Source organism: Pteropus vampyrus, unplaced genomic scaffold (genome assembly GCF_000151845.1).
Source record: "Pteropus vampyrus isolate Shadow unplaced genomic scaffold, Pvam_2.0 Scaffold45, whole genome shotgun sequence".
In the NCBI taxonomy this organism is placed as follows: Eukaryota; Metazoa; Chordata; class Mammalia; order Chiroptera; family Pteropodidae; genus Pteropus; species Pteropus vampyrus.
The window spans coordinates 7,574,098-7,586,349 of record NW_011888826.1 but is presented as its reverse complement, the minus strand read 5'-3'; the positions used below and the strand labels follow the sequence as shown (position 1 = coordinate 7,586,349).

Sequence of the window (12,252 nt, the reverse complement as noted above, 5' to 3'; positions counted from 1 at the left end):
GGCCGAGGCATCGCATCTGCACACGAGCTCTCTCTGATCTCCCCCTCCCAGGTGGCTGGACCGCGTGCCTTCCAGTTGCCGTGCTCACCACTGTGCTTCCTTCCTGGACTTTGCTTTGCTACCAGCCTCTGGGTTATGTTCAATCTCTGTCATAGTAACTGACAATAATAGGTATTCAGTGTATGTTTATTGAATAGCGAATGTGTAAAATAGATAATTTAAAAAACATTTTAGATCTGTATACACTTAATAATATTAGAAATATGAAAATTGTGTTTTGTTTTTTTAAAAAAAAAAAAAACCAGAGGTTTCTTCAGTAATTGTTTTAACCACTTTGGAAGTTGCCTGTAGTTGTTCTCATGGTTTTTTTATTTTTTTAATTTTTTTTATAATGAACATTTATTTGGTAAATTTTATAGAAATGGACCCTAAAATCAAACAATTTCTTGTTTAAACAGTAAGCATAATACCAATCTTTTCCCCATCAAAAGCTTACTCCATAAACGAAGTACCAAAAACCCATGTGTATGTATGTGTGTGTATGTGTGTGTGTGTGTGTTTTCTGTAGAACAATACCTTATATTAGCAGATGTTAAATAATTGTCGAATAAATGAATGCATTACGCAATTTAGTAATTTAAACTATGACATTTATGGGAAGAAAATACGTTTATCCTTTCCCATTTGGTCAGACGTAGCTGGGTAGCGGAGAATGAGCTAGTACTGGACTAGAGTTACAGTGTCAGATAATCGTATTTGCTCTGAATGGTTAATTTAAAGTGCTCATTTCATTTACTTTTTATAACTCCTTCCCTTTTTAATTAAAATTGGAGGAAATTATATATGTGTTCAATGCAAACATGTTTTTAAAAATTTTTTTAATTTATCTTTTAAACACCCAAAGAACTGAAAACCAGGTGCGTTTTAAGCGGATTCAGTTATTTTCTAAATCATGTAGAGGCTTTGTGGTTGACCAGCAACATTCATTCAGCTCTCCATAATCACCGTCAGGCCATTGTCATCCAGTTCCCCTTACCACTTTAGGAATGGAAGTGGGTTCTGGTTTTGACTATCAAACCTCAAAGGGGAGACTGCTGGGAGCTTTTGGGAAAGATGCCTCAAGCCTAAGAAAGGAGAGCGAGAGGTGGTCCTTTGCTCCTGGCCAATCTGTCTCATCTGAGAGAGGAGCTTGTAGCTGGGGAGCCCTGATTGCTGGCCTGGGGAGGAAGCCATTGCTGAGAACGAGCCTGCCGCTGCGCTCTTAACTTGGAAAATAAACTTCCTTCTTTCTCGAGCCTGTGTGAGTTGGCGTTTTTGTTATATGCAGCCCCGGGAACATCAAAACTGATACATTCATTTCATGGTGTAATTTTGAATATTTATTTCAATGCTACATACACCTTTGCCTTATGTACCTCATAATAAATCTAATTTGAAAACCTTCCCTTTGGTTGTGAATTGACCTTATATGTATTCATTTTTCTTGTTTAATTTTTGTTTACATTTCACTGAACTCGTATGAGACATGAATTTACCACTATTCTCCAAAGAACACTCACTCGTGGATTAAATGGATTTGGTTGACAAAATATTTTGGGAAACGCCAGGGCTAATTCTTCCATATGGGTTGTCAAAGCAATAAGAATTAATTTAGAATGCATTTTTGTTAGGTTAGAATGTGTATAAGGGTTTAAGGAAGGAGAAGTGTTAATATAATTCTCAGCTTCCTTGATGTTTACAGTGCTGTTTATTTTTGTGCCAGTTTTGCCTCTGGAAAATAGCTGTAACCAGGTATCAACAGATTTACAGTTCAACTGCCACTTTGGACAGAAAAGAAAACTGCTCAATATTTTCTCTTGTTTATATGGTTTTTTCTTCCATTCTTTTTCACGGTTTGCAATTTCAATTTTAGAGACAAATAACTCCTGGCTGATTTACAGAAAGCTATGAGGGGCATTTTATGTCTGAATTTTGGTATACTAGTAGTTTTCATACACTTTCACCAAAAAAAAAAAATATATATATATATATTATATATATATATATATATGTCAAATGAAACTTTTCTCAAAATCCAGTAAGAATGGGATTTTCAGGCAGTTTAACTCTTCATTGTTTGGTAGGAAAGTATTTTATTGCTTATTGAATTGATGGAGCACAGTTTGAAAACCTACTTCATATGAGATTAATGAAGAGTGACCCTGTAATTTTTTGTTTAAACAGATATTTTTGAGAGCAAAATGATTACGCCAGGATAACATATACACCCTGGGACTGCCCCAGGCAAACCAGGCTGTGCTGCTGCATTAGTGGATGCCGGGGCGCAGGTGTGACTCTCCGGTAAACGGAAGTGGGAAATGGGAAATGGATGGGAATCCTGTTCCCACCTTTACAGCCCTAAGCTGCTAGAGGGCAGCTTAGGAGCCTGGCCCTACAGAGACTCTGCAGCCACTTAAATTTTTACAGCAGTGACACTGTTGGGTGTGCTCAGCCCTTTGCCTAGTGTTTATTGGCATCTGCTATCTATGTGCCAGGTGTTTTCTGAGGTCCTGAGAGCGATGGTAAATTACATGATTCTGAAGATTCTTAAGGTTTACCCTATTCATTCAGCAGAGCTTGGCAATGATGAGTTCCCTACCTCTACCATTAACAATTGAGAGATGTAAGAATATCTTGTTTAAGTGGGAAAAGGCACAAGAGCTTCCAGCCCTGAATTTGGAATTTGAAGTGTGTCTAATAGGTCTTCGTCTCTATCCCCTCCCCCCACCTCCTAAACAGAACCGTAATTAGGATCTGTGGGTATTTGCATATAATCCTTCAGTTAGCAGTCACTCTATTGGTAGGAGTTGAACATAGCTGTATGCGTTGATGTTTGTTTAACTAGTATTCATCTTTGTGTGTAAATTGTGTTGGAAATAACTGGAGGAAATACAAATGATGGGACTAGCTCCTGTATGTATCTGTCTGTGTCTCTAGGATCTGGGAGAGGAAGGTAAGAGTATGTTCTTGTCAAGGAGAGAAAAATGAAGAGATACAGAAAAGGGAATAATAAGGAAAAATATAAAGAATCAAAAAAGAAGAGTAAAAGACACTGAAATGAGATTTTCTAGACCACAATAGTATACGTACGTTAAGAGTTGTATAAAGGTGCTTAAGATTAGAAAAACGCCCCCCATTCTGTCTTGGATTTTGACTGTCAGCTATCGATGTGATGGCTGTTGTTGCAAATGGGGTCGCAGGAGCCCAGGTCTGGTGCGTAGACTCTACAGACTGGAACTTCGCTAGTGTGGCTTTCCAAATAGTTGCACTTAATTGAAGATATATTTTAATGTTCTACGTATAAAGTATCAAGGAACTGATTTAATATAACAGATTTTAGACTGGTGTTGACTTTAACGTCAGATTTCACACTAATTTACCCCGATGTTTTATTTTCCTTAAGACATAAAAAAGAACTTTGTTTTTCCTGTATCTTTTAGCTCTATGTAGTAACATGATTGCCTGTGTTACCTTTAGAAGATTGTAAATACTTCTCTTATTTTTAACGGTAACTTTCAAAAATAATTACATATAAATCAGATCTGGAGCACTCACCAATAACAGTTGAAAGTTCAAGATATCATAGTTATCTTTTTGCTGAGTTCTGAGCTCAAGACTTAGGAATTCATTAGTCACTTATGAATGAATGCAAGAGGAACTTGAACTCACACTGAACTACTTTTGGCAAGTTCAGACATGGATTCATATTTTGGAGACTAGTGAACATTTAAACAGTGATTTTTGTTTTATTATTTTTTTTAATGAAAGGTAACTTAGGTAAAGAGATGGCAAAGGCCCATGTGAAGTTAAAGAGCAAACTATTTTCCTATTTCGGATTTTAAGTATATTAGTGTTTTCATATAGTTTATAAAGTCTTGGAAACATTGGATTACTTGCACTATTGATGAAGTGTTTTGAGAATATTATTTTTCCTGGTTTAACATGTAAAAAAAAAAAAAAAGTAAGTTAACTTTGTGAATAAAAATGCAGGCCTTAAAGAAAGATCTGCTTCAAAGCCAACAGTCCCACCAGAAGAAGCTGAGCCTTACCCTTGGCTGGAGGAACAGGTTCCCGAGGACACAGGTAAGCTATCCTGTAATTCTGGCCGAAGTGCCTCCACCTTCCAGGTGTTCCAGTTTGCAGATTCCAGAATCATGTTTTACCAATAGTTTTGCAAATACTTTGTAAATAGTTGTGGAATACTTTTTAAAATCTTCTCTTCTGAAATTTTATAGTAAACTTAACTTTTTTTCTAGTAAAAATTTATACAGAATGATTTTAATTTTTGAGCTCTAGAGTCGAAGGCACAGATTGATGGTTGCTCATTGCCCGAGAGCCTACTTTTGGGAACATCATGAACTAAATACTTTGTCTCTTGATTCCAATTCCAGGACCATGGTGACATATCAAAAGTACCTCAAAAGTAAAATTAGACACAAATTGTACACTAGTTTGTCATCGTTCGCCACATTATTTAATAGGTTAGGTCTGCTGAGTTGCCAGTCTTTTTAAAATAGGAGTCTCCTTTCAACATTGAAAGTCTTCGCAGACCTCCACGTATTGTCTGTGAAGCTGTTTTACACATCCCTGAATTCCTAGGTCAGTTCAAGTATCTTAGTCACCCAAGGGCCTGTGACCCATTCTATGAGAACTCCTGAAATCTCCTAATACATTGGTAAATGAAATTCGAATCCATTACTATCATTTCCTATTTATGATGAGATAGTTATTACAAAGTGCTATTTAATTTCTGCACACTTTTCATTTGCTCCGTTCTCAAAAGTTTGGTTTCGCTTTGCCACCCAGTGGAGGTATTGGGTACGACACCACGTATTTACTGGCAACTTAAGTCCTAGGTCCAAGTGGTACTTGGGCTGATTTTATCACTGTGCTGATAAATGATATTTGGTTTTCCTTCCTTTTAAGACTAGTATAGTTATCTGGTTTTGAAAATTTGTTCAAATCGTAATCCCAAGAGAACTTGCTGTCTCCCTCCCATTCCTACAGAATTGCTATGAACATACGATAGTTCCAGAGCAAGAATGATTTTTTTGTTTTGAAATTTAAATATGTATTTGGATTTAGCACCTCATATTTTACTTTGTGCCAAATAAATTTCTAATTTAAAAATCTTGTTTTTCAAAGCTAATACTCTGAAATATTGTGCTGTTTGCTTCCACTCTTTTTAATTTTTTGTTAGTATCACTCTTTGCATATTATGGATAACTTGTCCTCCTAAATCTATCAGTTATTATCACCTTATATTCTTTTCAACTTCTTGGCAATATCTGGTTTAGTTGAAATGTGGCCTTTTCAACCTTGCTGTTACCTAGGTCTTTAGCTTCTCATTTCTCTGACCACCACCTATTTCACAAACATAGGTACATGCCTCTCATTGAAACACAATCACATACCCGCCTATTGATCCCTATGGTGCTTTCTCTTTGCCCCGCAGTCCCTCTCCTTGCTGAAGGAGCCAGATTTTTTGGAAGAAGAAGCTACACTTGCTCTTTTGCCTTATTTTCCACTTAATCTTTAATTCATTGCAGTCTGGCTACTGCTCCCTGGGAATGGGAGGGGCTTGAGAGTCAAGGACAGAGAAGATGGGATGATGACTCGCCTAGTTCCAAAAGGAGCTATCACAGATGGTTCCGAGGTATGCGAGGGCTAGATTGTGGAGATCTTAATATACTGTTCCCGGAAGCTTAGGCAAAGGAAGCTGTTAAAGGGTTAAGCAAAGGAGCAGAGTGCCTGCCTCCACTTCTCACTCACAGTGTGTTCTGTGGATGGTTGTAAAACTGGGACTCCCGGTAGGAAGCTGTCATTGTGAGAGATGGTGAGGGAGGAATAGAGATAGGCAGGCTCCTCTGTAATTATATGACAATATATAGAGAAATGGTTTGTGAAAATACAAACATCTCTAAAAAGAGAAGGCACTTTTTGCTTTAGAAATGGTTTTGTAGTGTGATTAGCATGATAAATTCTTAAACATTTTCCTGTCTGAAGTTCCAATTAGCTTACTCTGCTTTTGTCATTGAATATTAGCTCGGGAATACAGCTGATGTCCTTGGCATTTCATGGGACAGCAGGCATGATTCTGTCTAATGTCAGTTCTATTTACTGAACATAGAGGACGTTTGTTAGAAAATTTATAACAATGTCCATGTAGTTATAGCTTCTTGTTTGTCGTGTGATGGTGCAGTAAACCTGATAATCTGATACACTGGTGTTGGAATGTCGGTACTGATGTTCAGTTTTGTAACTTACACGTACTTGAACCTGTGGATCTGACCGTCAGATCAGGTTCTCCAGAGCGGAAAGGATTGTCAGTCATGTAGGGTCTTCTACTCACAATTCGTGACGGCTTCTGGGAGTTGACCACCCAGTCCTCGGAGCAGCCAGGGGCCCTTCCTCCTATCGGTCAGCGAGGATGCTGGTTGGCCACATAATTTAATGCCGTCGACCTCGTCTTCCACATCTTTATCTTTATTTCCCAGTAGTTCCTTTTCTGAAAGCTTTACTCGTCCCATCTTCTTTATTCTATCATTAGTGTGAATTTTGTTAACAAGAAACAAACAATTTTGTTCTGAGTGAGGTTTTCTTTTTACAGAAAAATCTGAACCCAAATTAGCTTCCTTTTTTAAAAATCTCATGAAGTCTTTGAACATATCTGCTGTCAAAATAAAACTAATTTCTAAATATCTACCATATTTGCCAACATAGAAGAAAAAGTGGTCAATTGATATGAAAAGTATGCATAGTAGATTCGCCAGACATATTCATTGGAATGTATATATCTATAGATGCCATATTTCAGTTCTACATTAATGTCTAGAGTTTTTCTACTTAGTGTGTTTTGTAATTACTTCAGGACGTCAGCATATCGAAGATGAAGTACAAGAAGAAATTCATTCCCCTCTGCATGAAGCAGTATACACGGATCATGGTATGAATTAAAATCTGCTTTATATATATTACTGAAATAATGCTTAATTACATCAAATGGCTTGGACATTATTTGAAAATTTAAATCATAATTGAGTGCTTTTTTTTTATTTAAGGACAAAGATTTCTGATTAACACTAATTTTATGTTACCCTATCTTACTATTAAGGAACTTGTCATGTACATCTAATAAAGAAATGGTAGGAATGCATGAGAATAAGCAAATCGAGACCAATGACACATCAAGAATAGGTGGCAAGAACAGGGATGAAGAAAATAGGACACAGCCAACAAGCTGTAATGGGCTGTCCAGGTGCTATCGCTGACTCTCAGATTTTACTGCGTGCTTGGATGGTCGCCAAAGCACAGAGGAGAAACTTTTAATTATGTAGGTCATATTACCAGAGAGGAAATAACGTGCAATCTACTGAGAAAATATTAAGCATTTTCCCAGCGCTTACATCTAAAATTTTTATGTAAAGTTCTCTGAAATAATACTCTGGAAACCAATGTCTTAAGATTTTATAAGATTGTTTCTTGAAGCATCCCTTGATAAAAGCAGATAGTATAACCCCAAATGTAACTCACAAAGGGATTTTGAAGAGGGCAGATCACATGATATCCTGATGCTGAGAGTGTTTTGGTGTGAGCTGACGGTAGTCCTGAGGGGAAAACATTACGTTTCTTAAAAACAAATGGAACTCCCTGTCATTTAAATTGGGCTTTAGCAGGCCTACTCAACTGTCTTTTTAGTCTTAGGTGTTTTGGTGTTAAGGGTAAAGCCTCCCACCTAGCTCCGCTGCCGCTTGGTTGGGGAGACCAGCTTCGGCTGAGTTGTAGGTTTTTGCCACTGGCTGCTAGGGGTCTCGGAGTCCATGTCCTTTCATTGCCAGCTTCTTCTCAGCTAGGAAAGACACTTCCCCTGCACGTACAGTCTGCCTATATGAACACACACAGCCTTTCCCTTCCTACGCGTTTTTAATGTGACACAAAGTCATTGATTTCAATATAATGAGACAGGTGCCGTAATGGAGAAACAGGACGTCATGTGCAGCTTGCTCAGATTTTGGGGTTAGCAGAGGCTTCCTGGAGAAAATGACATTTTGATTTAGGAGCGGAAGGATGGACTAAGCGCTTTGCCAGGCACACGTCAGCAGAATGTTCTAAGCAAAAGGCATGTGTGAAGGAAGTCCAGAGGCAAAAGAGGGTCGGAAAGGAGTTCAGGGTGGCTGGCCTGTGGGATGCGTAGGGGGTGAGAGATAAGGGAGAGGATGTTTTTACTTGGTTCTAATAGTAAGTGAAACCGTCGGAGGGTGTCGAGGCATGTTGTGCGTTCTGTCTCCAGTGTGGAGAGCGCGTCGGAGGCAGTGCGCAGTGAGGACGTCAGGTGGAAGGTTGCACAGGTAACTCAGTGAGTCGAGACGGTTGGTCAGACTAACTCCAGTCAAAGGTGGGGAGGAGTAAAGTGGGGAAACGTGGTAGGCGTTCAGGTGGGTGGGCGTGGGGAGACTGAGAGAAGAGGGAGAAATTGAGTCTAGCACCTGTGTTCCTGCCACGAGCCTTTGTCTGGGACCTGTTCTCTTCTTTGTAGAGATTTTCTCCTTAGAAAATCACATAGGCTGTGGCTTTAAACAACATTTGTATCGCTTCTGAACATAGATCTGCAGTCCTCATCTCTCGTCTAAGCTCCTGGCTTATCTGCTGCATATTTACTCCGTTTGCTTTTTTGGGGGGTATCTCAGACTTAAAATGCACCTAAATCTGAATCCTTGATTCTTCTCCATCTGAATCCTTGATTCTTCTCCATCTCACTGCTCTCCCATCTCCCCCTGCAAAAAATAATTTTTGCTCTTATTCCAGTCTCTTAGATTTTAGTTAATGGTCTCCCTCTCCACTTAGTTACTTAAGCTAAAAATCTGGGCATTTTCCTGGATTCCGCTCTCTTCTCCCCTCACCTGTGATCCATTAGCAGGTCCTGTCAGCTTTGCCTCCAGCACGTATCTGGACTCTGCAGTGTGTCAGCTGTCACCATCACCTCTTGCCATAACCAGTGCAGCGGCATCCAGTTGGGTCTTGTTCCCATTTCTTCCTCTGCACCCCGTGTTTGATGTGGCCTCGCCCACTGTTCCTTATCTGGGCCTGGTCTCTTTCTCCATTAGTCACGTTTCTCTAGCCCAGCTGGCCTTCTCTCTTTTCCTTACAAACCGCCAAGCCTGTTCCTGCCTTGATGCCTTTGCACCTGTTATATCTTCTGCTGTGTGTGTGTGTTCAGTCTTCACATCTTATCAGACCAAACATGGCCTCCCCGACTGCCATCTGTAAAGTAGACTCTGTCCCCATTATTCTGTATTTTATTACCGGGTTCAGGTCCTGCAGCTGCCATTGAGTAGCTGTGTGGTTTTAGCAGAGTCTCTCAAGCTCCTCTTCCTTCACCGTGGGATAATAGTACCTACCTCGTAGGCCCGTGCGGTGTTACTGTTATTGTTGTGTTGCTGTTGCTGTGATTTTTAACCTCATCTTCACCACGGTGATAACAGTGTTACCATTTCTGCTGGTACTGAGCTCCCCGTCAGACTGCAGGGTGTCTCCGTAGGTACTTTCCTTTCAGTGTGGCACAGTGATGCTCTTAAATTTAGTCTCAGTGACTAAATTTCATCAGTGCTGCCGGGCATTTTTCGAAGTGCTTTAATCCTCTCAACAGTGCTATGAGTCAGTATTCTTGTCATTTCCGTTTTTGGAAGAGAAGTGTTAGGCACGGAGTAGTTAAGTAACTCGCCCAGGGTCACACAGCTGGTGTGGAAGACGCGATATCTGGAGCCTTACTTTCTAGACCCCACACCCCTAACTGCTGCGCTTCACTGCTCAGGTTTCTTGAGTTGTGTGGTAGTGCGTTGTATACAGCACATAGTCTGTGTGAAGCCATACGCAGTACTATTGGAAGAAGTTTTTCCACCACAAGCCATACCTTAGTGCAGTAGAATAAGGAGCGTGTCCAACATATACATAAAAGAAGCAGGGCAGTTCAGTATATCATAAAAATCTCAGGAGGAAATGGGCATCTTTGTAAAACTTAAAGCCTAAACATTGAGATTTGAAGTATAATACAGGTGATCTGATGGGGGTGACCTAGCAAATGGTTTAAATATGTAGCTGGCTGCTCTTTGCAGTAGAATGCTAATATAGAGTTATTTAAGATTGTTACATGGAATTTTATGTCATTTCTCACTAAAGGTCACAGGGTGACCTTTTCTCTGACCTATTGGCCATTGAAGACACAAATATATTAATTAATAATTATGAGTTCGTGTGTTCATTTATTCATTAAATATTTATTTATTGAGCATTTCCTGTGGCTGGCATGGCCCTAGGTGCTGGGCGTACACAGTGAGCAAAGTAAGCGAGGTTCTAACCGTGGCGAGTTCGTGTCCTAGTGAGAGGAGGACCTGTGGCTGCCCCCGTCAGGTGGACTAGCCCTTGGCGGGAGTGGGCCCAACCCGTGCAGCGGTCCAGAGGACAGGTGGGGGCGCCCAGCAGCGGGGGCCAGTGTGTAGCAGTCCTTCACAAGGGGCCTACGTCGTGCCTGTGTCGCCTGCTGCCGTGAGCCCCTGCTGTACACCCGTGTCACTTTGTTCATTGTTATTTTTCAAGCAGAAGACCTTCAACAGGAAGAAGATGGACCAGCAAGAGAACAGCAGCCAGAAGACGATTTCCTTGTAGGAAGTGACGCGGAGGACAGATTCGAGCCCCTGGAAACTGGGACATTCCAGGAAGGTAGTACATTTCTTGGTTTTGTTGCAGAAAGCGACACCCGATGGAAGAAATTAGACGCTCAGACAACTTTGTTATTGGAAGGAGAATTTAATGCCGGTGGAGAGCGTGGGGCTTTCGGCAGCACCAAAGCACGATCTCCCCTTGCTCAGGTTTCTTACAGCTTATATTCCCTTGCAGTGTCCATGCAAGGGACATGTGATTCCTTTGTCTGAGGTTTCACGTGTGCATCATGACTCAGGATGGGGACGGGGAGCTTTGGGTCGTGGACTGCAAGGGAGGAGGAATTTCCAGACCACAGGTCTTGTTTTGTAGAACCCCCGATCTTGGCATTGTCAGCACCATTATAGGATTCTTGAACAGAGAGATGGGACCTGCTCGGCGGATTCCTATCCAAAGGCTGAACTCTAATTGTAATGTAACAAGCAGTTTTACACAGTCTTGTTATTCCTATACAGCTACAGAGATAAGAACTTTAGTTGGATAGCAAGCTATGAATCAGCAGATGTGAGCTGGAGAGTCCTTGAGGTGGGGGAGGGAGCTATGGGAAAACGTGATCGCCGGAGGGCACCGGGCAGCATGGGGGGCGAGAGCAGCTTTAACCGGCTGAGTCAGTTACTTCTGCAGGCCCTTTGCATTTTTCAGATGCCTCCTCTCCTCTCTCAGTTTCAGAATAAAATATAATAGACAATTTGGAATTATGATTATTGAAGCATTTCTTAAATACCTTTAAAACCAATATTCGACTTTTAGCTAAAGTTGTTTTTTTTTTTTTTAAGTTGAAACTAAAAACTTCAGTTGAAATAATTTTTTTTCCCTGAAATAGATATCCCAATTTCAATCAAAGCACTTTTAGGGAAACTCTCAGGATATATAAATTTCTTAGAGAAAGTAAGTGAAATACTTCCACTTGTCACTTTTATTGTTCTCTCCTTTCTAGAGTGCCATGTGTTATAAAGAAAATAAAACAACTGATGAAATATTTTACTTGATGACCTATCACGGGCTCCGGTTCTAGCATAGACTCTATAACTGCAGTCAGTAGAACACAATTCTTTTTTACACGAGGCATTGGCAAACTTTTTCTGTTATCGGCCAACAGGCTGATGCTCGGGGCTTTGCAGACCACGTAGCTGGTGTCGCGACAACTCAGCTCTGCTGTCAACAGCACAGAACCAGCCTGGATGATACCTACATGGGGATTTATGGTGGCAGTTCAGTAAAAGTTTACTTACAAAACTGGACAGCAGAATTGGTCTAGGCTATAGACCGTACTTTGCTGTACTCAGTATGTTAAATATCAGTTGAGTAGTATACCTTGGATCTTTGGCACTAGGCAAGTTAGAGTGACAGTATCGACTGTTGACATACAGAGTAGTGATTTCTGTGACGATGAAAACTCTATTCATATATTTTGTGCTTTGCTCTGCTTTAATGTGAGGCTACCATTACGTGTACATAACTTTCTTCTTATGAGATTCTCTGTCCTCTGTTCTTAAA

General features: G+C 40.4%; 1 protein-coding gene across 2 annotated transcripts in view; it reads left to right on the top strand.

Moving 5' to 3' along the window:
• ASPH (aspartate beta-hydroxylase) overlaps positions 1-12,252 on the top strand; it is a 187,196-nt gene that overhangs the window by 51,656 nt on the left and 123,288 nt on the right. Inside the window, exons 4-6 of one of the 2 annotated variants that reach the window (XM_023530068.1) lie at positions 4,030-4,122; positions 6,911-6,985; positions 10,633-10,755. In XM_023530068.1, coding sequence (XP_023385836.1) covers positions 4,030-4,122; positions 6,911-6,985; positions 10,633-10,755 — 291 coding nt within the window. The remainder of the gene's footprint in view (positions 1-4,029; positions 4,123-6,910; positions 6,986-10,632; positions 10,756-12,252) is intronic. The other variant, XM_023530067.1, reaches the window with a different exon arrangement.